General features: G+C 38.1%; 1 protein-coding gene across 4 annotated transcripts in view; it reads right to left on the bottom strand.

Annotated features, from left to right (window-relative positions):
- The window catches only part of ZNF277 (zinc finger protein 277), a 113,180-nt gene that overhangs the window by 1,880 nt on the left and 83,878 nt on the right, over positions 1-27,422 (bottom strand). For all 4 annotated transcript variants that reach the window (XM_061197941.1, XM_061197940.1, XM_061197942.1 and 1 more), the window contains 6 exons: positions 23,723-23,814; positions 19,369-19,479; positions 16,667-16,799; positions 4,298-4,365; positions 2,025-2,121; positions 388-430 (listed from right to left, as the gene is read on the bottom strand). In XM_061197941.1, coding sequence (XP_061053924.1) covers positions 388-430; positions 2,025-2,121; positions 4,298-4,365; positions 16,667-16,799; positions 19,369-19,479; positions 23,723-23,814 — 544 coding nt within the window. The remainder of the gene's footprint in view (positions 1-387; positions 431-2,024; positions 2,122-4,297; positions 4,366-16,666; positions 16,800-19,368; positions 19,480-23,722; positions 23,815-27,422) is intronic.

Genomic DNA, 27,422 nt, shown 5'->3' with positions numbered 1-27,422 from the left:
AACATTCTGCTGACCTGAGGCCCAATGTCACACAGCCACTAAGTGCTAGAGCTGGAATATGAACTCTAGTGTGACTTCAAAATCCACGTTTTTTCCACTAGTCCCCACCATATTATGATAGATATTAACCATTAACTTGTATTTTATTTGAAGCAATCATATATGTAGAAAAGAAGAAAGACTATATGAAATCAAAACCATATGTGAATATTATAGTTCAAAATGGTTGTGAAACACTGCTTCAGGCAGTTCTGTTGAGACCATCTGTGGAGAGACACATTTTGGCTGTGCACTCTCCAATCACAACTGCACAACGCAGGCATCGTTTACGGGATGGTGTATAAAAAAACGCAGCATCATGGAAAACAACTTCCGAATCAAACTTACCAAGTTCTGACTTTATTTTGAGGAGATCAAATTCATGTGCATCCTAAAAAAAGGAATGAATATATCTGTGAGCATATAAATTATTTAATCTTTCAGGCTGAAGTTATAAACAGACAGCTTATTCACAGGAGTTTGAACACTGTAGAAACTCAGTCTCGGTTCATCATCTGCTTTTGAAGTCTTCGAAATCTAACTGCTTCCCCCCACATCCAACTGCTTTATAAAGCACAGTCCAAACAAGTCATGTCAATCAGTTAAAACATTTTAATTGTTCACAGCTTGTATCTACAGTCTTTACAATTTACTCGGTATGCATTCTGCAGTCTGACAGAAGTGTCCTCAGTCGCTAGGTAAGATGTGGCCCTACTGTACTGTGTGTCTGGACTAGAATTATGAATATAGGTCCTTTGCTCCACAAGCAGATAGGTAATTTAAAAAATTCTGCTCTTCGTTTTATGCTGTCAAATGTTTAAACCTGCAAGTTTCTCTTCACTCATATCTTCCCACAAATTACATGTCTTTTGATTTTCACAATGCATAGACTTATTTTTATTCTGTTCCATTCCTGCAATCGCCAATCTGGGTAAATGCTTCAACTTATAAGCTCACAGAGAATAAAGACCGTCTAACTCCCTGTGAAGGTATTCAGGGTAGCATCACAGTCAGGATAATTAAGAATCGCATGATATGTTATCACTGAAAGTAACTGAGCAGAGGTTGAGGACACCAGTCAAAGATACTGCAAAGGGAATTCTTACACAGGATAGGGGGACCAAGGCTCCTTTCAATTCAAAGATACTAGGATATCATGAGTTACATTTAAACACTGGAAACTATACACACATACTAGTGGCAACCTGTTTCAGACAAAATGACTCTCTTTTCACTTGAGTAAATGCCCATAGCCTTTTGAACACCTTTCAGGTCCTTGTTTTTATGAATGAGAATGGAATGAACGTGGGTGAAAAAGGAGAGTCTGCTCCACTGTGACAGAGCTGAGTGGGGGGAGGGGAGGGAGGGCACATCAGAATAACACAGTAATATTATTCTATTACACTCAACTCTCTACTCCCAATATAACATAAAGATGGCCTCCAGAAAGGAAAGCGCAAACTGGAAATGTCCTCAGATTTCTTCTCTCCAAATCCTTTTAACTGAAGGAGCTGCAAGACCACACCCTGTGCCCTCTCCACCTCCATGGCTCCCCCACCCCCATTTTCCCCAAGGGCTCTGTAAGCGGCAACTTTTTCTCTTCCTGCTCTCCTTGTTCACCAGCATGGGAAGCACTGGAAAAAGACTCAGAACCTGTCCATATCCTGGGTACTGTTCATCGTGGCTGCAGATCCCACAGTCTAAGCCAGAACTATCCCGTAAGCATCTCAGAGGTGGGATGGCATCAGTGGTCTGTGAAGTCCCAAACTCACAGTTCACCCAGGTCCAGTCAGTTGTACTTAACTGCCCTGAGTTCTAGTTCTCCTCGATGGACCTGCCCTGTCTCTTCTGTTTTGCTTACAGCACTTTTAGGAAGGGGAAAATAATTGAGAAACTAAAGGTATAAGATGATGAGGCTGCAGTTACCATCAGCTTCTCCCTGTTGGAACAACGAAGCAAAATTCAAATGAACAAAAGCGTCTCACCTCCATGTGGACACATAATTTCTCAATTGTTTCTGCTTGCTTTTCACAAAACAGGCAGACAGCAGAGAGAGGGTGTCCTTCCCAATCAGACCAGTCACTGTGTTAGAAAGAAAACAGCAAACATGGAGATTCTCTTCATGAAGAGGGCGTCCTGCACAGTGACTTGGTATTACTTTCGGCTCCCTAGGAAACCCTGCCATTCTCTTTCAGCTCTGACATTTCTGTAAAGACTGTCATATCATATTATGACTTTTTGATAGTTTTTGACATTCAAAGTAGCACCATGAAATCAATATAAGTAGCAAACAGGTGCTGCTCCATTTTCTTACATTTGCCTCTCCGAGCAGCTATTTCACTACGAGATCAGTGCAATGTCTTTCTGAGACAACCAGCTTCAATTTGCAGAGAAGATGTATCAGGAAATGTAAGCTCTCTCTCATTAACCATGACCACTAAGTGCGCATGCTGTGAGGCTGGGAGTGTGTTTCTGCATGACAAATGGCGTTATTTTAAAAAGGCAAACCTTTATCCATCATGTGGGAAATACTGATCATTTTAAATGGGGCAAGTGTTAAATGTGATGGCAAATAGAGAAATCAAAAGGCATACAGGGCCCTTTTTACCATTTTCTCCCCTCCCTGCATTTATTTCTTGAGATACTGTCAACTTCTTGTCATTCCTAAACCAGGAGAACCAAGATCCCGGGAGAGACAAAAGGCTGAACAGCTTTGAATGAAAAGAGGATGAATAACAGGGAATCCTTTTAGGTTGAAAAGAATACTTCTCAAGCTTATAATTTCAAACAAAGAAGCTGTGACTGTTTTAAGTTAGTCATCAACGGGATGAACACAGAACAAGGTTAACCTCAATTTAGTTATATTCACTACTCCAATGGCAAGCTAGCATGGAGAGAGAGTTCAAAGATCATTATCACTTTAAGGTCTAGGGACCAATGGACTAATAAGCAAAGCACTTTGGAATATATTTTTCTCTGAATTATATACTACCTGTGTGTTCAATGAATAGCTTTAGTAGCAAAACACTATTTAGTTGGAATAACAATTGCTTTAGTGATTCTTACGTCAAAGTTATTTTGGTATTATGATTATTATTTTTTATTGAAGTATAGTTGATTTAAAATGCTGTGTTAGTTTCAGGTGTACAGCAAAGTGATTCAGTTTTTTATATACATATGTATAAAATCTTTTTATATACATATATATTTATATACGTATTATTTTATATATATATATATTTATATACATATATATTCTTTATCAGATTCTTTTCCATTATAGGTTATTACAAGATACTGAATATAATTCCCTGTGTTATACAGTACGACCTTGTTGTTTATCTATTTTATATATAGGACTGTGTATCTGTTAATGCTGAACCCCTAATTTATCCCCCCCTTCCCCCTTTGGTAAACATAAATTTGTTTTTTATGTCTGTGAGTCTATTTCTGTTTTGTAAATAAGTTCATTTGTATCATTTTATTAGATTCCACATACATGTGATATCATATGATATTTGTCTTTCTCTGTCTGACTTACTTTACTTAGTATGATAATCTCTAGGTCCATCTATGTTGCTGCAAATGGCATTATATCATTCTTTTTTTTGGCTGAGTAATATTCCATTGTTTGTATACCACAAACAGTTTATCCATTCAACTGTCCGTGGACATTTAGGCTGCTTCCATGTCTTGGCTACTGTAAATAGTGCTGCTATGAACATTGGGATGCATGTATCTTTTTTCTTTCTTTTTCTGTTTTGTTTTTGGCCACACCTCACGGCACGTGGAACTTCCCCGACCAGGAGTCTTAACCACTGGACCACCAGGGAAGTCCCATTTATCTTTTCAAATTAGAGTTTTCATCTTTTCCAGATATATGCCCAGGAGAGTGATTGTTGGATCATATGCTAACTCTATTTTTAGTTTTTTAAGGAACCTCTATACTGTTCTCCACAGTGGCTGCACCAAGTTACATTTCCATCAAAAGTGTAGGAGGGTTCCCTTTTCTTCACACCTTCTCCAGAATTTATTATTTGCAGACTTTTTGATGATGGCCATTCTGACTGGTATGAGGTGTCAAAGTTATTTTGAATTCAAGTTTTTGCTATATTACATGAAATGATGCATGGCTTAGAGAGAGGGTTCTATTTCTTTTTATGCTGTCTTTTCAGAATGGTAATTTTAAATCAAACTAAAGAACTGTTTTCCTTCTCTTAAACCACTGTAATTAAGTAGCATCAATAATAAGTCTTACTCTTCCTGATGATCTAGCAACTCCCGATCATCTTCTAGTTGAACTTCTTCCCAGGATTTTCCAAGTTCCTTTGTAGGAAGAACAGAGGGATTAGAGATAAACAGGAGGGGTGAAGGAGGAAGAGGGGAAAGGAGAAAGTAGACACAGAACTCAAAAACAAAACAAGACAGAACCCAAACGCAAATGGTTTCAAAATAATACAAGCAGAATATATTAAAGCTGTTATTTCAGGGATAAGAAATGATAGTCAAATTTTAGGATTTAGGATATATCCTAAATGGTTAGGATGTGGGATGTATCCTAAATCAAACATTTAAAAAATATGCAAAAATGTTTAATAATATTTTCATATGTTTTTCTTTTTGAAGAAGCAGCGATAACCTTTCAGTGAAATTCTTTTCTCTTAAATGTTAATCAGCGTTTCTCAACCCTGGATCCACATAAGAATCTCTTGGGGATCTTTTAACAAAAACCACTAATATCTTTTGACAGAGACTCTGAAACATCCTCCTAGCCGGACTCTGTTTCTATTTGAGGTCCCCTACAGTCTATTTCCCAGACAGCAGCCACAGTGAGCTTTCTAAAGGGCACCTCCCTGTTTGTATGACCCCTCCCAGGGCTTCTCACACACTCAGAACAAAATTCAGAGGCCTTACCATGGCTTATAAGGCCTCCATGTTCTGCCTGGCTCCCTCTCCATCACTATGTCCCACCACTTTTTCTCTTGCTCAGCTGGCTCCAGCCAGACTGCTCTTTTGCTATTGCTCGAACACAGCAAGCTGACTTCCACCCAGCTACTTCTGTACTTGTCGCATCGTCTGCCTGAAACACTGCTCCCTCACATATCCTAACGTGGCTCCGTCATCCTGGTCTCTGCTTAAACGTTACTACCTCTTTTTCTGACTACTCTGTCTAAAACACCCCTCCTTCAAGTTACTTTTTATTCCTCTAGGATGTTTTATTTTTCTTCAAAGCATTGATCACACCCTGAAATCATTTTGTGTATCTATTTGTTTTCTTATTTGCTCTCTGTCTTTTCCACTAGAATGTCTGTTTGGACATGGCCTTTGTTCATTGTTACATTTCCAGGGCTGGGCACACAGTGGGTACTAGAAGTATTTTTTTGAATTGAATTTTAACTGAAAACATCTAAAAAATGTGATGTCAATTTAGATCCTACCTCAAAAGGTTTCTGTAATGTGGTTAAATAGTTAATGTATAAAAAGCACATGGTACATGGTACCAGGTAATAGTAGGTACTCAAATATCTACTCAAATCCCTTTTATCTCTTACAGTTCATGAAGGAGTTCCACCCTTTTAGGGCTATGTCTGGCAAATTTAGTCATAGTTTCAGCAGCACTTTATGTAGTGATGAGAAGGAATGATTTCTTTGGGCCCAACCATGTCTCTTTTATCCCTTGAGTCCTTTCTTTCTTTCTCTTGTCCTTTCTTCTCTCTCCACTCAATCTTCCCACCGTGCCATGCAAAAGCAGACAGCGCATTAAAGAAGGATGCAGAAATACTAGTGGGCACTTTTTCAAGCAGCTAAACTATGGCAACTGTCAAGTCCAACCTCACCTGATATAATACAGATATCCTTGTTTGATATCCTTCTTTTGGAAAAACATTACCAGAATTCACCTCAGGAACATTTTTTTTCTCTAAAAAGGTATTCATTTAACTAAAAACAAAGAACTACAAGAGCCATTATGATTTAGAGAAAAAGAAAATCTATCATTCATCAACTTAATGAGAGGTTTTGAAGCTGTCATTATCTATCAGCTAAATGATGCATAAACTCAGACATGCAGAGATTTACCATAACATCATTAGAGATAGTTAATTTGGACTCTATAATGTACTTCCCAGAGTCGTCATGAAGTGTCTAAGCTTCATTATGAACATCAAGAATGGCCTCACCATTGCCAACATGATCCTTGTTAGATGGAATTTTTGGTGATGAATTAAATTTTTTATGTATTACGTAGTCTCTCTGGACTTGGACTAATACCCCGATGGGCCATTTGGGGTACTATCATTCTCAACAATACAGGCAAATGTTACTTATCAATAAATGTTTTGAGCCCAAAATGATGAAAAATATCTTTCACTGTCAAACTTCCAAACTCAAAGCATTACTTTGCAGCTTTCTCAGTATTAAGTACAACATGGGGATTTATCTAGGCAATACAGCACTAACCATTTACCATTTGAGAGGAAAATGGAACTCTGTGTTCATTAGAATAGGAAACAAGTGATTTGCAAGTGACAGTGGCTGAGACTTTCCTAGAGTGCTCTGCCTTGGTACAGTTAACTATATGACTTATTACAGGAACAAGACCCAAAGAGAAAAAAAATTTAGTCTCTAATTAAGACACTGTGCCTGCTAGTGAATCATGTTAGGAAAGAAAAGAATATCAGAAAAACAAAGTTTGGAAGGCATGTCAGTAAAGATGTTCAGAACACTTCCTCAAACCTCTGCATCAGTTGGCTTATGATCAATGACACGGTGCAAAAAAACATGGAAAAAACTTAACACGTGCTTACACAAGAAATCCATCAGAAACAGAGACAGTGTTTTAAATGTAAATATTAATAACTGTAGTAGAGAGAACTATAACAAAACTGAAAAACAGGTTAAGAGCCTACTTTTGTTACAAATGGCTTTGTGTATTTTAAAAATAAAAAAAATTTAAGTCAAAATGATAATATCACTGTAAAAATAGATCCCTTTAGAAAAATTCAGGGCTTGAAACGTGAGCACTTTAGGAATATGTAGGTGAAGCCTCAATGATGATGTTAAGCAGTCTGCTGCCCTCTGAGGCAGGGGTATTTGAATGTGAAACTGCCTGGGACCTTGTCCCCTTAGCTTGCCCCAACTCTCCACTGAACCCTTCTGTTTGTGAGAAAATAAAGCAAGAACTCTAAGTAGATAATCTAGACTATGCAAAAGACCTTTAATATACTTATTTGCAAGTCTGTTAATATTAAAAAATTGATATGAGTAATTAAACATGGAAATTATTTCACCCAAGAAAGAAAAAGGAATCTATCAATTTGCTGAGCTGAGAAGAGACCAAAAACAGCCTCATGTGCCGACTAGGGATCGGGACACCTTTTATGGCTCTCCCACCTTTTATAACTCTCAGAGTGTATCTTGCCAAGAATATCCTGGATGCTTCCATTACTGCTGGTCTGAAAATTCTGCTTGGAGGTGAGACACTGTGGATGCATGACTCAATGGCTATATAGATCTGCTACAGGAGAGGTTGAAACATTAACTCTGTACACACCATTACAAAGTGTTGAAATTAATGTGCTTACATGTCTGGTTCTCATACCAACCTCTAAATTCCTTGAAAGTAGTGGCTTAAATCAACCACCTGTTCTGTCATATTTTTCTTTCTGTTCCACCAGGGTCTGGTACCTAGAAGTCACTCAAACATTTGTAGGATGTATGCAGCCAATGAAATTGCTTCTGAAGGGAAGAGGATGTGAGAAATGGATGTGCAGACACCAGTTACTAATACAACAATTCAATCTTTTGCCCACATCCACATACTCATGTCAGCCTTTTCCCTCAGAGGAATAAACAATGAATGTCTCTCATTTCTTTTCTTTTTCTTTTTTTTAGCTTTTTAAAAACTAAAGTGGGAATTCCCTGGTGGTCCAGTGGTTAGGACTCTGAACTTCCACTGCCGGGGCCCTGGGTTCAATCCCTGGTCGGGGAACTAAGATCACGCAAGCCGCGCAGCGCGTCCAAAAAAGAAAAAAAAAATCTTATTGTTGGCCTCAATGGGAAAGCATATAGAGCTAAGATGGGTAAGGTTGTGGGTTAGAGCCCGTAAGGGGCTGATTAAAGTTAGTTTTACCTTGACCTTGGCTCACTTTCTAGGTTGGTGTAAAAGATAATAGGCAAAAGTGTGTGTGTGTGTGTGTGGAGATCATTATGAATTTATCACCATTAATTGACCAAAAAACCCAACCCAAAGTATAAGAGGTAGGTACTACTATTATTTCAATTGTAAAAACTGAGGAAAAATTGAAGGAAACTGATGCAGAAAGCTCCAGCTATGTGACCCTGGGAAAATTACTCAACTTCTCTGTGCTGTAGTTGCCTAATCTATAAATGAGGATAATGACAAAACCTGTGTCATAAGGATGTGGTTAAGAGTAAAAGACTTAATATAAATATCAAAGACAGTACCTGGCACATAGCAGGTACTCAAATGCTGCTAGTTAAAACCAAACCAAAAACTTCTATCGCTATTACCCTAAAATGATTTAATTTTCATTTTATATGTTACTGAAGCCTTTACATTCTCTTGAAGCACTTCTCTCAAGCCATGATTCATCCCACATGAAATCTGGGCACTCTGTGGGCAGTACAATCTAGCACACTCATCTAGAGACAGCTGGTCCTCACGGATAATTTCAGTTTTCACAGTCACACTACTTGATGCCCAGGGAATGAAGTAACAAACTTTTCTAAAAGTGACAGCAGAATTTGAGCGAGCAGTTTCTTTGAAGTCTCCTCTAAAAGATAAACACTTCCAGCTATATACAATGTTCTGCTAGTCCCAAGCTCTGGACTATTAGTTTAAAAGAGCCCCAGAAGGAAGTACTGTTAAATTGCTTCCACAGCTTTCTGCAGTAGCTGAATATTTCTTAGACTTAACACTGAAGTCCACCCCCTGTAGGATTGGGCTGGGCCCTGAAGCAGCGTTTGCTCTAGGAATTAACAACTGAGTGATTTCAAGAGTAGACTGAAAGACTCAAAGGGTGCCTTTGCCTTTAGCTAGTTGTAAAACATCTGTAGCAAACCATGGCAACCTCTCAGAGCCAATCTTCAAACACACGCTAATTCCACTTGTTTCTCAAGGGGAATTTTATTTTAATATGCTAAGGATTAGTTAGAACACGCAAAAATTCTATCCTAAAAAGCAGAGATTTCCAACATAATTCAGGATATGCTTGTTTCTGTCCAATAGATAAAATGGCTCATTATTATCAATTTTGCCTTTCGTGGCCAATGGGTGTGGATTAAAATGCTTTCAAATTTAAGAGTGAAAAACAATTTCCATTTGCTTTAGAAAAGTGTCAGAACCAGAACTCCCCATCTTTCTTTTTTTTTTGAGCATTTAAAAAATTTTTTTAAATTTAATTTTATTTATTTTTCTACACAGCAGGTTCTTACTAGTCATCCATTTAATACATATTAGTGTATACATGTCAATCCCAATCTTCCAATTCATCACACCGCCCCCCCACCCCCCACCGCTTTCCCCCCTTGGTGTCCATACGTTTGTTCTCTACATCTGTGTCTATATTTCTGCCCTGCAAACTGGTTCATCTGTACCATTTTTCTAGGTTCCACATATATGCATTAATATACGATATTTGTTTTTCTCTTTCTGACTTACTTCACTCTGTATGACAGTCTCTAGATCCATCCACGTCTCTACAAATGACCCAATTTCGTTCCTTTTTATGGCTGAGTAATATTCCATTGTATATATGCACCACATCTTTATCCATTCATCTGTCGATGGGCATTTAGGTTGCTTCCATGACCTGGCTATTGTAAATAGTGCTGCAATGAACATCGGGGTGCATGTGTCTTTTTGAACTATGGTTTTCTCTGGGTATATGCCTAGTAGTGGGATTGCTGGATAATATGGTAATTCTGTTTTTAGTTTTTTAAGGAACCTCCATACTGTTCTCCATAGTGGCTGTATCAATTTACATTCCCACCAACAGTGCAAGAGGGTTCCCTTTTCTCCACACCCTCTCCAGCATTTGTTGTTTGTAGATTTTCTGAGGATGCCAATTCTAACTGGTGTGAGGTGATACCTCATTGTAGTTTTGATTTGCATTTCTCTAATAATTAGTGATGGTGAGCAGCTTTTCATGTGCTTCTTGGCCATCTGTATGTCTTCTTTGGAGAAATGTCTATTTAGGTCTTCTGCCCATTTTTGGATTGGGTTGTTTTTTTTTTAATATTGAGCTGCATGAGCTGTTTATATATTTTGGAGATTAATCCTTTGTCCATTGATTCGTTTGCAAATATTTTCTCCCATTCTGAGGGTTGTCTTTTCGTCTTGTTTATGGTTTCCTTTGCTGTGCAAAAGCTTTTAAGTTTCATTAGGTCCCATTTGTTTATTTTTGTTTTTATTTCCATTACTCTAGGAGGTGGATCAGAAAGATCTTGCTGTGATTTATGTCAAAGAGTGTTCTTCCTATGTTTTCCTCTAAGAGTTTTATAGTGTCCAGTCTTACATTTAGGTCTCTAATCCAGTTTGAGTTTATTTTTGTGTATGGTGTTAGGGAGTGTTCTAATTTCATTCTTTTACATGTAGCTGTCCAGTTTTCCCAGCACCACTTATTGAAGAGACTGTCTTTTCTCCATTGTATATCCTTGCCTCCTTTGTCATAGATTAGTTGACCATAGGTGCGTGGGTTTATCTCTGGGCTTTCTATCTTGTTCCATTGATCTATGTTTCTGTTTTTGTGCCAGTACCATATTGTCTTGATTACTGTAGCTTTGTAGTATAGTCTGAAGTCAGGGAGTCTGATTCCTCCAGCTCTGTTTTTTTCCCTCAAGACTGCTTTGGCTATTTGGGGTCTTTTGTGTCTCCATACAAATTTTAAGATTTTTTGTTCTAGTTCCATAAAAAATGCCATTGGTAATTTGATAGGGATTGCATTGAATCTGTAGATTGCTTTGGGTAGTATAGTCATTTTCACAATATTGATTCTTCCAATCCAAGAACATGGTATATCTCTCCATTTGCTGGTATCATCTTTAATTTCCTTCATCAGTGTCTTACAGTTTTCTGTATATAGGTCTTTTGTCTCCCTAGGTAGGTTTATTCCTAGGTGTTTTATTCTTTTTGTTGCAATGGTAAATGGGAGTGTTTCCTTAATTTCTCTTTCAGATTTTCATCATTAGTGTATAGGAATGCAAGAGATTTCTGTGCATTAATTTTGTATCCTGCAACTTCACCAAATTCATTGATTAGCTCTAGTAGTTTTCTGGTGGCATCTTTAGGATTCTCTATGTATAGTATCATGTCATCTGCAAACAGTGACACTTTTACTTCTTCTTTTCCAATTTGTATTCCTTTTATTTCTTTTTCTTCTCTGATTGCCATGGCTAGGACTTCCAGAACTATGTTGAATAACAGTGGTGAGAGTGGACATCCTTGTCTTATTCCTGATCTTAGAGGAAATGCTTTCAGTTTTTCACCATTGAGAATGATGTTTGCTGTGGGTTTGTCGTATATGGCCTTTATTATGTTGAGGTAGGTTCCTCTATGCCCACTTTCTGGAGAGTTTTTATCATAAATGGGTGTTGAATTTTGTCAAAAGCTTTTTCTGCATCTATTGAGATGATCATATGAATTTTATTCTTCAATTTGTTAATACGGTGTATCACATTGATTGATTTGCATATATTGAAGAATCCTCGCATCCCTGGGATAAATCCCACTTGATCATGGTGTATGATCCTTTCAATGTGTTGTTGGATTCTGTTTGGTAGTATTTTGTTGAGGATTTTTGCATCTATATTCATCAGTGATACTGGTCTGTAATTTTCTTTTTTTGTAGTATCTTTGTCTGGTTTTGGTATCAGGGTGATGGTGGCCTCACAGAATGAGTTTGGGAGTGTTCCTTCCTCTGCAATTTTTTGGAAGAGTTTGAGAAGAATGGGTGTTAGCTCTTCTCTAAATGTTGGATAGAATTCATCTGTGAAGCAATCTGGTCCTGGACTTTTGTTTGTTGGAAGATTTTTAATCACAGTTTCAATTTCATTACTTGTGCCTGGTCTGTTCATATTTTCTGTTTCTTCCTGGTTCAGTCTTGGAAGGTTATACCTTTCTAGGAATTTGTCCATTTCTTCCAGGTTGCCCATTTTATTGGCATAGAGTTGCTTGTAGTAGTCTCCTAGGATGCTTTGTATTTCTGCGGTGTCTGTTGTAACTTCTTTTTCATTTCTAATTTTTATTGATTTGAGTCCTCTCCCTCCTTTTCTTGATGAGTCTGGCTAATGGTTGATCAATTTTGTTTATCTTCTCAAAGAATGAGCTTTTAGTTTTATTGATCTTTGCTACTGTTTTCTTTGTTTCTATTTCATTTATTTCTACTCTGATCTTTATGATTTCTTTCCTTCTGCTAACTTTGGGTTTTGTTTGTTCTTCTTCCTCAAGTTCCTTTACGTGTAAGGTTAGATTGTTTGAGATTTTTCTTGTTTCTTGAGATAGGATTGTATAGCTATAAACTTCTCTCTTAGAACTGCTTTTGCTGCATCCCATAGGTTTTGGATCATCGTGTTGTCACTGTCGATTGTCTCTAGGTATTTTCTGATTTCCTCTTTGATTTCTTCAGTGATCTCTTGGTTATTTAGTAACGTATCGTTTAGCATCCATGTGTTTGTGTTTTTTATGTTTTTTCCCCCTGTAATTGATTTCTAATCTCAGCGTTGTGGTCAGAAAAGATGCTTGATATGATTTCAATTTTCTTAAATTTACTGAGGCTTGATTTGTGACCCAAGATGTGATCTATCCTGGAGAATGTTCTGTGCGCACTTGAGAAGTAAGTGTAATCTGCTGTTTTTGGATGGAATGTCCTATAAATATCAATTAAATCTATCTGGTCTATTATATCATTTAAAGCTTCTGTTTCCTTATTTATTTTCATTTTGGATGATCTGTCCATTGGTGTAAGTGAGGTGTTAAAGTCCCCCACTATTATTGTGTTACTGTCGATTTCATCTTTTATAGCTGTTAGCAATTGTCTTATGTATTGAGGTGCTCCTATGTTGGGTGCATATATATTTATAATTGTTGTATCTTCTTCTTGGATTGATCCCCTGATCATTATGTAGTGTCCTTCCTTGTCTCTTGTAACATTCTTTATTTTAAAGTCTATTTTATGTGATAAGAGTATTGCTACTCCAGCTTTCTTCTGATTTCCATTTGCATGGAATATCTTTTTCCCCTCACTTTCAGTCTGTATGTGTCCTGAGGTCTGAAGCGGGTCTCTTGTAGACAGCATATAGATGGGTCTTGTTTTTGTATCCATTCAGCAAGCCTCTGTCTTTTGGTTGGAGCATTTAATCCATTCACGTTTAAGGCAATTACCGATATGTATGTTCCTATGACCATTTTCTTAATTGTTTTGGGTTTGTTTTTGTAGGTCCTTTTCTTCTCTTGTGTTTCCCACTTAGAGAAGTTCCTTTAGCATTTGTTGTAGAGCTGGTTTGGTGGTGCTGAATTCTCTTAGCTTTTGCTTGTCTGTAAAGCTTTTGATTTCTCCATCGAATCTGAATGAGATCCTTGCTGGGTAGAGTAATCTTGGTTGTAGGTTCTTCCTTTTCATCACTTTAAGTATATCATGCCACTCCCTTCTGGCTTGTAGAGTTTCTGCTGAGAAATCATTTGTTAACCTGATGGGAGTTCCCTTGTATGTTATTTGTCATTTTTCCCTTGCTGCTTTCAATAATTTTTCTTCGTCTTTAATTTTTGCCAATTTGATTACTATGTGTCTCGGTGTGTTTCTCCTTGGGTTTATTCTGTATGGGACTTGCTGCGCTTCCTGGACTTGGGTGGCTATTTCCTTTCCCATGTTAGGGAAGTTTTCGACTATAATCTCTTTAAATATTTTCTCGGGTCCTTTCTCTCTCTCTTCTCCTTCTGGGACCCCTATAATGCGAATGTTGTTGCGTTTAATGTTGTCCCAGAGGTCTCTTAGGCTGTCTTCATTTCTTTTCATTCTTTTTTCCGTATTCTGTTCCGCAGCAGTGAATTCCTCCAGTCTGTCTTCCAGGTCACTTATCCTTTCTTCTGCCTCAGTTATTCTGCTATTGATTCCTTCTAGTGTAGTTTTCATTTCAGTTATTGTATTGTTCATCTCTGTTTGTTTGTTCTTTAATTCTTCTAGGTCTTTGTTAAACATTCTTGCATCTTCTCGATCTTTGCCTCCATTCTTTTTCCGAGGTCCTGGATCATCTTCACTATGATTATTCTGAATTCTTTTTCTGGAAGGTTGCCTATCTCCACTTCATTTAATTGTTTTTCTGGGGTTTTATCTTGTTCCTTCATCTGGTACATAGCCCTCTGCCTTTTCATCTTGTTTATCTTTCCGTGAATGTGGTTTTTGTTCCACAGGCAGGCTGCAGGACTGTAGTTCTTCTTGCTTCTGCTGTCTGCCCTCTGGCGGATGAGGCTATCAAAGAGGCTTGTGCAAGTTTCCTTTTGGGAGGGACTGGTGGTGGGTAGAGTTGATTGTTGCTCTGGTGGGCAGAGCTCAGTAAAAGTTTAATCCGCTTGACTGCTGATGGGTGGGGCTGGGTTCCCTCCCTGTTGGTTGTTTGGCTTGAGGCAACCCAACACTGGAGACTACCTAGGCTCTTTGGTGGGGCTAATGGCAGACTCTGGGAGGGCTCACGCCCAGAACTCCTGCTGCCAGTATTCTTGTCCCCACGGTGAGCCACAGCCATCCCCCGCCTCTGCAGGAGACCCTCCAACACTAGCAGGTAGGTCTGGTTCAGTCTCCCCTGGGGTCACTGCTCCTTCCCCTGGGTCCTGATGCGCACACTACTTTGTGTGTGACCTCCAAGAGTGGAGTCTCTGTTTCCCCCAGTCCTGTCGAAGTCCTGCAATCAAATCCCACTAGCCTTCAAAGTCTGATTCTCTAGGAATTCCTCCTCCTGTTGCCAGACCCCCAGTTGGGAAGCCTGACGTGGGGCTCAGAACCTTCACTTCAGTGGGTGGACTTCTGTGGTATAAGTGTTCTCCAGTCTGTGAGTCACCCACCCAGCAGTTATGGGATTTGATTTTACTGTGATTGCGCCCCTCCTACCATCTCGTTGTGGCTTCTCCTTTGTCTTTGGATGTAGGGCATTTTTTTTGGTGAGTTCCAGTGTCTTCCTGTCAATGATTGTATAGCAGCTAGTTGTGATTCTGGTGTTCTCGCAAGAGGGAGTGAGAGCACATCCTTCTACTGTGCCATCTTGGTTCAGGGCCCATCTTTCTTTCAATTCTACTGGAGAATTACTTAACTCCCTCTCTTTTCATGAGTAGTTTTGTTAGGGAACCACTGACTGAAACTGTCCACCCTGGATAGGCACGATAACCACTTGCATGAGTTATTGTACAACAGGAGATCCTGGTAAGGAACGTGGAACTAACAAGCTACCACCAACTGGAAGAATTTGAGAAAGGTCAAAAGGAGAGAGGAGATGCCAGTCCATATGTCCTACCAACCTCCCAGAATCCTTCTTGCTGGAATCCATCTTGGCTGAGAGATGTGCATGCCACCATCAAGTACCATGAGTCAGAATGATTGGTAGAGACAACCCGGAAACTAACCACATCACCATAAAACCTGAGACTGTTAGCCACGTGGCAGAGTACTTCTCCTGGGTTCCCTCTGCTGCTCTCCACCCAGGTGCCTCTTCCCACTAAAGTCTCTTGCTTTGTCAGCACATGTGTCTCCTTGGACAATTCATTTCTGAGTGTTAGATAAGAGCCCACTCTCGGCCCTGGAAGGGGTCCCCCTTCCTGCAACAGTTTCCCTCCTTTGTTATGTATGCCTAAAAAAATCAGCAGACTGGGGGCACTCTCCAGTGTGTCAATCAAAACTCCCTTCTTAAATTTCCAAATGCCCCTGTAGAGCTGGACATTTGCCTCCAACTGAATACCTCTTCTTAAATAAAAGGGACTGTAATCTACAGAGGCCAGCAAATGGTACTGAGGTTTCTGGCCTAGGAGAGCTCTGAAAGTATTTAAAATCTTTGACATGGTATCCCAATTAGTCCATCCTACTAGTCCAAAAATGAAAGTCCTCTTGCTGAGTGAAATCACTTGGTTTCTCTAAAATTTCCATTAAAAATAAGCTGGCCCAAGAGAATGGAAAAGACAAATTTTTATTATTTATTTATTTATTTGATGGGAAAGGGGAAGATATTTTAATGGGGGAAAAAGGAATCAGTGAAGAGACTGTCCATAAACATTTATCTAGCCTAGCATCTAGCACATCCAGAAGTCAACAACGTTTTTTGAATAGAGTACAGAAGTCCCTGTACTCATGGTAATAGACAATCAGTGAGGGGCAATGCATGGCTATCCAGGTATTTATGGTTATTTATTTATTTATTTATTTTATCAAGATCACTGTGAGTTGTAGAGACATGATCTTTTTACTATATAAACATCTGGCAAATGAAAGACAAATCAAATCAAGTTACGCTTTGTAAACTAACCATTTTAAAGATAATCATTGCTTGCAAGAATCCCTCAATTACATTTTGATGTTTGTAGATATGCAATCAAATTGTAAATTATGAAGAGAAATGAAAGCCTTACCAAATAATTGATGACATAAAATCGGTCATACTCTCTGTTCTTAGGATTGATCCTACGATGCTGTTTTTTCCTCATGTGATCTTTAAGTGTATTTTTGTCCCTGAAGGTCTTCTCACAGTACAAGCACTGCAAGCTACAAGAAAGACACAAATGCTGAAATTAAATAAGTCTCTCGAATAGTTGTTGCAATCGCCCTTTATTACTATTATTATTGGGTCTTATAATTTATTCATTTTAGGTCTCACAGAATCTTCAAATGGGATATGATATCCTTCTGGAATCCCTCTCATTTTATTCATTTGGCTTTAGAGGATGCACGTTGTGGTTTATTTTGTAGTCAGCTAACTTGGCCAACTTGGCTATTTAGTTAAAACTGTGATTTAGATAGCAATTATCCAAAAGTGATTTTGGTGCTTTACTAATCGAATTACCTATTCTAAAAATGAAAATGTATGTATGTTCTTCAAATAAATATATGATAACTAGCATTGGTTGCCTCCATTGAGTATAACAATTAGTCCATGGTTTAGTATATCCTGTGACCTAATTTGCAGGGTCTGATTCCTAGCTCCAGCTATGGGACTTGGTCAAGTTACTTGACCCCTCTGTTACCACTCATTTTCTGCTCTCTAACCTGATGATAATACCTTCATTTTAGAGAATTTTTAAGATAATGTATACATATATGTGCACATAAATTCATAATCATTAGAATAATTCACACAAAATATAAATATACGTATACATGTTTAATTTATTGATATATATACAAATAAAATACCTAGCACATTCATAGCATACAGTAAGTGCTATTTTTACTATCTTATCATTCACATGTACCTTCTGCTAGAATATTTCCACTGACTGGGAATTCATTACCTAATGAGGCAGTAATGACCAGTTTTGAACAGATTACTAACAAAATGTCTTTCTCATACTAAGCTTGACAGTTGATACTGTCTGGATTACCCAACAGTCATTAGAGTTCTACTTTCTGGAGTAACACAGAATAAGTATACATGAAAACACTGAAATTGCAACTGAGCAGGACCCTATGGGGTCTTCCCAGGACACACTCCTCCCACCCTGTCCTCTGCCTACCTCTTGTTTGTAGAAAACAAGCCTCCCCTGAGTCACAAAAGCCTAAGAATTAATGATCAAAAGGATGTGAACGTGTAATGACAAAAATAGCAGTTGGGCCAAGAGAACTTGTAAGAATTTGAATAGTAAATCAGCCATATGGCAGTCACTGAATCTTTAGTTCCTTCCTGAAGTACCTAGATAATAGTGTCTCATGTTGATGCTAAAACCGCCACCAAAAGGAAGAAATTAACTACCTGATGACCATGAGCACATAGGCCCCAGACCTACTGGAGCATGAGGACTGATAAAGTTAACCCTTGTAACACTGCCCTGTTACCTTACCATCAACCAATCAGAGAACTGTGCACAAGCTGATCAAAGAACCTGCGACTCCCCTCCCTCACCTTGTCTTTAAAAATGCTTCCCTGAAACCCATCAGGGAGTTCTGGTCTTTTGAGCATGAACCACCTGTTTTCCTTGTATGGCCCTTGCAATAAACCTTTCTCTGCTCTAAACTCTGATGTTTTGGTTTGGCCTCACTGTGTGCTGGGCACATGAACTTGGGTTCGACAACAAAATGACTGAAATCAGTTGTTTCTATTCTGAATTCTTTTTCATCTTTACTAAACACCCATTCAATTATTTCTTATGCCACAGAAGTAACTATATTCTTTTATAGTAAACAATTTATGGGCAATAAGGTGATTAGGGATATCATTACTGCTAATCTTGCTAGAAAGCACACCTGGTATTATTTTATAAATGAAGGGTCATTCAATAAAAGAGTGAAGAGACTTGTTTTAATGTACTGTTGATACCAGAATTTGAATTCAGAACTTTTTATAATGGGTATTTCTTTCTCAATGTTATTGCTCCAAATGTTGTGGTCTGAGATACCACATTCATTAGTATTATATTAAATGAATAAAACTAGGTTTTGAGAGTAAAATCTTGGGCCCTTTCCTAGAAAGAAAAGTGGATAGATTTTTGAAAGCCATTTTGGTGATGTAGAGAATTTCCTTCCCTATTTCTACAAGCTAAACTCTAGATACTCAAGGTTGCCGGAATATGACCTTGAGAAAAGTGGCGTGTTATGATATATAAATGTGAATAAATACTAAAAGGTAAAAGAATGCAATCAGTATGTTATGTTTCACATAAAACTGAATAACATCTAGCAATGTGACAATATATTTACTTTACTAAATGTGTAGAAAAATTATAGAGAAAAGTAAAGAAATGATGAATCCGAAATGAAGAATAGTGGTTTCTGGGGGAGATACTAATGAGGAAGGGCACACAGGGAGATTCAAAGGAAATAATAACATTCTCTTTCTTAGGCTGGTTAAGTATATTTTTCATACCCTATATAATAACATACCTTATAATGGCATATACATTGTTTGGTATATATGACATTTATATTTTAAAACTACTAAAAGGTAATATGATCTACAAAAAATAAGGATTGTCATACAAAACGTGAACTCCTCCAACACGAGAAATGAGAAAATTCCATTTCTTGAGTTACTTCTGACTATTAAGTTAATTTTTAAAAATTCACAACAAAATCCAAGATTAAGACAGCTTCAGGTCGTGTTTCATAAAAAAGTACTTACTTGTCAAGCTTTTTCTGTAATGTACACAGAAATTCATTGCAGTTTACAATGTTGTCTGGCAACCCAATGTTGAAAGTGTGTTCTCTGGCCATGTGGTTCAAAAGAACAGATCTAGGAAGAAATTTGAGCAATCTGCATTATTTATAACTTATCTAGGAACAAATCAGATCATGAGTAGTGTTTGTATAATGATAACAACACTAATTAGAAGTACAAGCAAAGGTTAAACACTGAAACACACATTTGGGCTATGAAAGAGTACATGTTATAAAGTAAGTATGCATATAAACACTATCATACGAAAAGAAAGTCAACAGAAACTGTCGCTGAGGAAGCCCAAATGTTGGACTTGTCAGACAAAGACTTTAAATCAGACAATAAGAATATGTGTAAAGAATTAAGGAAAACCATGTCTAAAGAATCAAAAAAAGGTATGAGAATAATATCTTATAAAAAAGAGGATACTAATAAAAAGACAGAAATTTTAAAAAAACATACAAATCTGGAGATGAAATGTACAGTAACTGAAATGAAAAATTCACTAGAAGGGCTCAAAAGAAAAACTGAACTGGCAGAACAAAGAATCAATGAACTTGAAGATCAATTTAGATTTTCTAGTCTGTGGAATAGAAGAAAAAAGAACGAAGAAAAATAAACTGAGCCTCAGACACCATCCCATCTACCAACATCTGTATAATAGGATTCCCAAAAGGCAAAGAAAGATAGGGGAAGAGAGAATATTTGAAGAAATAATGGCCAAAAACTTCCCAAATTTGATGGAAAGCATTAATCCAAACAGAAGAAGCCCAATAAACTTCAAGTAAAATAAATCAGAGAGACCCATACCAAGAAAAAAAATGAAGATGAAATCAAGACAGGTCCCAGATAACAAAACCTGAGAAAATTCACTGCTAACAGACCTGCCCAACAAGAAACTAAAAGAAGTCCTTTGGGCTAAAATGAAAGGATGCTAGATAGTAACTCAAATATACATAAAGAAGTAAAAATCTCCAGTAAAAGTAATTACACAGTCAAATATAAAAGGCAGTATTAAATGAATTATTGTTTGCAAATCTTTTCTTCCCATATCTGATGTAAAAATAACTGCATGAAGTAACAATTTTAAAGACATGTTAATGAGCTTATAATGTATAAAGATGTAGTTTGTATGACAATAGCACAAAGGAGTGAGGAAGGAGCTAGCTACGTTGGAGCATAGTTTTTGTATACTGTTGAAATTACATTGGTATTAATCTGAACTCAATTGTTTTAAGTTAAAATGTTAGGGGCTTCCCTGGTGGCACAGTGGTTGGGAGTCCGCCTGCCAATGCAGGGGACGTGGGTTTGGGCCGTGGTCCGGGAGAATCCCACATGCCGTGGAGCAGCTAGGCCCGTGCGCCACAACTGCTGAGCCTGCGCTCTAGAGCTTGCGAGCCATAACTACTGAGCCCTTGTGCCACAGCTACTGAGGCCTGCACGCCTAGAGCCTGTGCTCCGCAACAAGAGAGGCCACCGCAATAAGAGGCGTGCGCACCACAGTGAAGAGTAGCCCCCGCTCGCCGCAACTAGAGAAAGCCCATGAGCAGCAACGAAGGCCCAGTGCAGCCAAAAATAAATAAATTTATAAAAAAATAAAAATAAATAAAATGTTAATTGTAATCTCCAGTGAATTGTAGTGGATAGTGAATGGGCCACTAAGAAAATAACTCAAAAAATATAGTAAAAGAAACAAGGGAATAAAAATGGTGCACTAGAAAATATCTATTTAACAAAAAAGAAGGCAGTAATGGAGGGGAGAAATAAAAAAAAAAAACTTAAAACATAAAGAAAACAAACAGCAAAATGGTCTAAGTAAATCCCATCTCATCAGTAATTACATTAGACACTCCAACCAAAAAGCAGAGATTAGCAGAATGGATTAAAAAACATGATCCAACTATATGCTGTTTACAGGAGACACATTTTAGATTAAGGTTGAAAGAAACAGCTTCATACATTCCAGAGTCAAAAGTGTATAGGAGAGGGGAAATAGATGTAGGATAGCAAGAAAGTACTTATTCTTCTACCCTTATCATTAACCCATGTCCTTTGTCTTTCTATTCTTTTTATGTCCCTAGGCTGGAAGGACACAGATATAATCCCAAAACATTGCTAATAAAGTACATAGCTGGAATCAGGCTATATCTTTAATGTTTTATTATAAACTGACCTTTTCATAAACAAGAACTGCAGAAGGGAAGGGGACATTTTATAAAAATGAGATGCTGCTTATCTTTGTCATTGGTTAATTTCTTAAAAATTTCATTTATTAGAGAACAATGACATAGTCAATCAAAACTACTGAGGAGTTCACTTAACTCCCATGTCACCCCACTCAACAGAGAATATAGATATAGGTAGAAAAGAACAGGAGGATTATATTAGGAATTACAGGAGCACCAAGATTCAGTAAATTGAAATACCAGTATTATCAGAATTTCATATCATATGGACATATATTTCAAATCACATCAGTACCTACATTTATCCTAAAAACTTAAGCTGTAGAAAACAAAAATATTTATAGCTTTTTAATACTAGAGATTCCTAATAATAATCACACGTCTCCTCACTAGGTTAGTAATAGTTTTAACATAAAATCAGAAATAACATGCTAAAAAGAAGTAGCAATGCTTGGTAAATTTTTTGATAGTGAGGTGGTCCTCACTGCCATCCCCATAAAGCCCTTTGAAACTGACAGGGTTAGAAGCATAATTAGTGACCTTGGCACAGATTTTTCTCTATGCTAACTGATCTATATGAGAATCAAATCTTCATCACCGGTGTTTTCAACATTGATGCTTCATCCAAACCCTTTTCTAAATTCAAACAAATAGCTACCCTCTCCTCTTCAATGTTTTTCAGACAACGATGTCAGTTTGTGCTAGGCTTTTCTTTTTTTTTTTAGAAACTGAAGACTGCTTTCTTTCAAGTGGGTGGAAGAATGATATTTTTCTGATTGTCCATTGTATGCTGTCACTGAAACCATTCCCATTTCCTAGAGGTTACAACTTCATGACTTATATTTAAGTGAATGTACATTTGTAAATATTACTGTTGTATAAAAAGAAATTTGTCTGGCCTTTGTCCCTGGTTCCAGGCACTGAGCTTCAAAAATCCTTGGAATTTCTCTATGATAAGATTACCTTTGCTAATAAAGTGACTTGTGGTAGGCCTCTAGAAAGCTTCAGGATGGGGATTGGTTACCAGAAAGACTACAATGTGATCAAAGGGTTGGGACTTAGAGCCACCCTGACCTCCAGAAAGGAGAGAGGGGCAGGAGATTAAGTTCAATAATTAAATCAATCATGCTTACATAATGAAGCATGTAAAAATTCTGGATACCAAAACTCAGTGAAGATTCTTGGTTGGTAAATACACTGATGTGCCAGGAGGATGATATATCCTGATTCTTTGAGGAGAAGGCATAGAAGCTCTGTGTTCAAGACCCATCCAGACCCTGCTTTATGTGTCTCTTCATTTAACTGTTCCTGATCTGTATCCTTTACGATAAACACTTTCCTGAGTTTTGTGAGCCATTCTAGTGAATTAATGAACCTATGCAAATTATTGGTGGGAAGCCATGAATTTGTATCCAGTTGGTCAAAAGTGCAGGTGTTCTGGGGAACCCCTGAACTTGTGGCTGGTGTCTAAAGTGTGGGCAGGCTTGTTGGGGATGATGCCCTTAAACCTGTAGAGTCTGATGCTAACTCTGGGTGGTTAGCATTAGAACTGAATTACAGTACACCAGTTGGTTTTGGGCCAGCTGGGGTTGGTGACAGAATTACCAATTCCCCATTTTTTTCAGTCTTAGATCTTTATCATTTTTAATGTTCAAAAGTGAAACACCAAAAACTGCTAAAGGATTTTTTTTTTTTGTCCACTCGGCTCAGCATTTGGGATCTTAGATCCCCAGCCAGGGATCAAACCTGTGGCCCCTGCAGTAGAAGCACAGAGCCTTAACCACTGGACTGCCAGGGAAGTCCCAGCCAAAGGTTTAGAGTTAACAGGTTAATACAGAAGGGCACGTCTGTTGTAGTTTGCTGCAACAGTGGTCTTGCCTGTTGGACAATTTTAAAAGCCCTACAACATTAAACACAATTCTATTTCTGGCATTTAAAAAATTTATCCCCCTACTCTGCTTAGAGCAACTACATTCCATCTTTGATGTCTGGTGGATTAAAAAAAAATTACTGTGGATATATGAAAGGGTTCTGAGCCAATCCATAGAACTTATTCTATATAGCTGTTGTGGATGTTCTGGTAAGTTTTCAGATGAAAAACAGTAAAATTTAAAGACATACATAATTGCTACCTGTTTCCGAGGAATTCCTCATTGCAAAACATACAACTGCCTTGAAAATTGTTATCATTTCGTTCTTGTTGCTGTTGTTCCAGAATTTCTTTCTGTAAAGTAGAAATACAGATATATGATATTATCTTTAATAAATCCATAGTTAGCTAATGAAAAATGTCATAGTCTGGATGGGAGGAAATTGGGGTAGAAGCATAAAGGAAGTATGTGAACACTGATGATATTTTGAATTTCTCCATTCCTGTCCTTGTACCTAAACTCCAAGTCTATACTGTGAAATGCCAGACAACATACCATTAGGATAGCTATGTAGGAAACTTAAAGTCAATAGGGTCTCACCATCCTTCACTACTCTGTCCTTCCTCCTGTCTTTATTAATCATCTCCCAACCTCACTCTCTTCCAAGAGCAAAAATGTGCTCCTTTCTGTAATTCTCAGTTTAGGTTGTAATCAAGTTCTGATCAATTTTTCACTTGGACTGTCTTTCATATTACTTCTCTCGACCATTCCCAATGCCATCATCCTGAATCCAGTCTTTAATCAGTCATTATGAGATTACTATAAGTAAGTCTCTTAGAGGGTCTGCCTTATTTCAATCCCTTTTTTCTATAATATCCATCCTCTCTTTTGTTGCTAGAAAAACTTAAAATTATTTTCATGTACAATTATCCTGTTACTCTCCAACTCAAATAATTTAAAATATACATTGGTAACACCCTATTCTAATCAGGGTGGTTCTACACATTGTTTTTCCATGAGGTAATTTTATTTCTCTTTGCTTTTTCACTCTTACAAATATTAACTGTTCTTTAAGGTCCAACTTGATTCCCATTTCTGCCATGTAGTCATTTCTGGACTACAATACAATAGTTAAGAGCTCAGACTCTGAAACACCAAACAGAACTAGATTTGAATCTGGCTCTCACTTGTACTCAATATTTTATTTAACGTCTTTAATACTCAGTTTTCTCAATTTTAAGATGAAAATGAAAATATTACCTCATAGCATTGTTTATAGGATTAGATCAGAAATTTATGTAAAGAATTCAAATTGTGCACGTGTATGGTCAGGCCACTCAAGATGGCTGTTCTCTTGCTCTCTGTACATCCCCTGCCCAACCAGTGCCTGCTTCACCTATACCCTACGCACATGACTGACCTTCCTGTGTACTTGCCCCAGGCCCCAGCTAGTGACTGTTCTCATCAAAGGGGCGCTGAGGGGTGTGCCCCTCTACTGGTTTCCTTGGTAACTAATGAGCTCACCTGATGTCAATTCCCCAATAACTGGTAACTTGCTTTACCATCATCTCTTTTGCTTGCTTTTATCTTCTGAACGGATATGAAAACTCTTTGAAATTAAAAGAAAGTCTTTATGCTGTTCTTATTTTACACCTGCATACGACTCTCCAGCTATTCTTATAACATGAAGCTCAAAATATGAACTTCATAAAGTTTATTGCTGATTCTGTAAATATTTGTAGGACAGCATAAAAAATGAGCTTGTATCTAGAAGCTTAATAAATTCCATGTGGCATTTCTGGAAATGTATCACCAAACATTTAGAAATATTAATCCACTGAAGAAAAAAATTAAGAAGCTGCCAGGATAAAAATCAATTCAATCAACTTCTGGTTTCAGCCATGATGAAATAATGGATATCACACTTCTCCTCCCCTTGTAAACTATTGTAAAACAAATTGCTTCATATATCTTATCTTTTTTCAGAAAATCTATAATAGGGACTTCGCTGGTGGCTCAGTGGTTAAGAATCCGCCTGTCAGTGCAGGGGACAAAGGTTCGAGCCCTGGTCCAGGAAGATCCCACATGCCGTGGAGCAGCTAAGCCCGTGTGCCACAACTACTGAGCCTGCGCTCTAGAGCCTGCGAGTGACAACTACTGAGCCTATGTGCCACAACTACTGAAGCCTGTGTGCCTAGAGTCCGTGCTCCGCAACAAGAGAAGCCACCACAGTGAGAAGCCCGCACACCACAATGAAGAGTAGACCCCGCTCACCACAACTAGAGAAAGCCCACGCGTAGCAACGAAGACCCAACACAGCCCCCCCGCCAAAAAAAAAGAAAATGGATAATAGCATATGGCTGTGATCAATGAGTAAAAAAAATAAAACATTGCCAGTTTTCTGTTGGGTAGTGTTTTCCAAATTGCAACATAGGGAAGTTAAACCCAAATGAAGGTTATGTATCTACCTCACTTGGTGGAGAAGAAAAAAAAGACTGGCATTCAGGATACAAAAGCAAGAGGAATTTGTGGGACAAGGTACTAGAAAGAAGAGAGCTGCAGAGGAGGAGCTCAAGAAACCTGGACTGGGGTTCTTTTAACCTTTGTCCAAATACTGAGCTGTACATGTATAGGGCAGGACTCTGTGAGACTTTACAGAGGAGTTTCCAGAGGCTGTGAAGCTTAATGGGGATTCTGGAAATTACAGCACTGGAATATGTTGGAGCTCTGACATACAGAATGGAGAGACCTTGCTTAACACTTTAGGCACACAGCAAATATAAAAGAACACTGTTTACTTCATGAAGTTTAGGGCTTTATGCTGGCAGCAAGTGGATAGATAAAAGCAAAAGAAATAAAGGGAGTAAGGTTGATGTATCAGACAATTTTAATTATTGCTTTTTAAGTTTAAGTGAATCTTACATAAAAACTCAAAGTGACAGTAAAAGTCAAATGAAAGGAAAACCGAACTTTTACAAACATGTATAGTTCGACTAAAAAAGAGAAAACACATTTCAGAGCCCTATATCTACAACTTTGGTAGCAGCAAAAACAAAAACCCAATAGATAAAGCTCTTGATAAAGATCACTATAAATATCCCACAGTAAGGCTGAGCAATACTGTCTCTGCCTGCTCCTGTTTTCAGCCTACAAGAACTGTTAATGCTTATTAAAAACCATCATCTCATATTTCTCAGGCTGGTGATGATATAACCCAAAGTTGGCTAAAGAAAAATCTTATTCAACTTAATATTTCCTTGGTTTTGACTCAGCGCAAATATAACAGATTTGTGAGTCTAAACCAGAGTGATACTAAGCCATCTACACTTTTCTTTGGCCAAATTTAAGTTTTATCAGTTGACTCTGAATTGCACAACCTGAGTGTAGACACCTGAAGTTGTGTATAAACTGATTCTTCTTAGGAGAGCCTAACTTACATTTTGGTGAATTAGAAGGAGCATGGAGTAGACAGGGCACTAAAGCAAGAAGCCACTTTTTTTTTTTAATTAATTTATTTATTTTTGGCTACGTGCGGGCTTTCTCTAGTTGCGGCGAGTGGGGGCTACTCTTCGTTGTGGTGCGCGGGCTTCTCATTGCGGTGGCTTCTCTTGTTACGGAGCACGGGCTCTAGGCGCGAAGGCTTCAGTAGTTGTGGCACGTGGGCTCATAGAGTGCAGGTTCAATAGTTGTGGCTCATGGGCTTAGTTGCTCCGTGGCATGTGGGATCTTCCCGGACCAGGGCTCGAACCTGTGTCCTCTGCATTGGCAGGCGGATTTCTAACCACTGCGCCACCAGGAAAGTCCCCAAGAAGCCACTTTTTAATGGCAAGTAACTAAAACCATGCTGTTCTTTTGTTCACATTCTGGAGCTTGTCTCACATGGTGATGAGGTGGCACTGTGAATCCTCTGCTAGCTTATCTGCACTACCTACAACCACAGTAAGAGAGACAAGGGCTTTAG

The sequence above is a fragment of the Eubalaena glacialis genome, chromosome 8 (genome assembly GCF_028564815.1).
Source record: "Eubalaena glacialis isolate mEubGla1 chromosome 8, mEubGla1.1.hap2.+ XY, whole genome shotgun sequence".
NCBI lineage: Eukaryota > Metazoa > Chordata > Mammalia > Artiodactyla > Balaenidae > Eubalaena > Eubalaena glacialis.
This window is presented reverse-complemented; position numbering and strand designations above follow the sequence as displayed.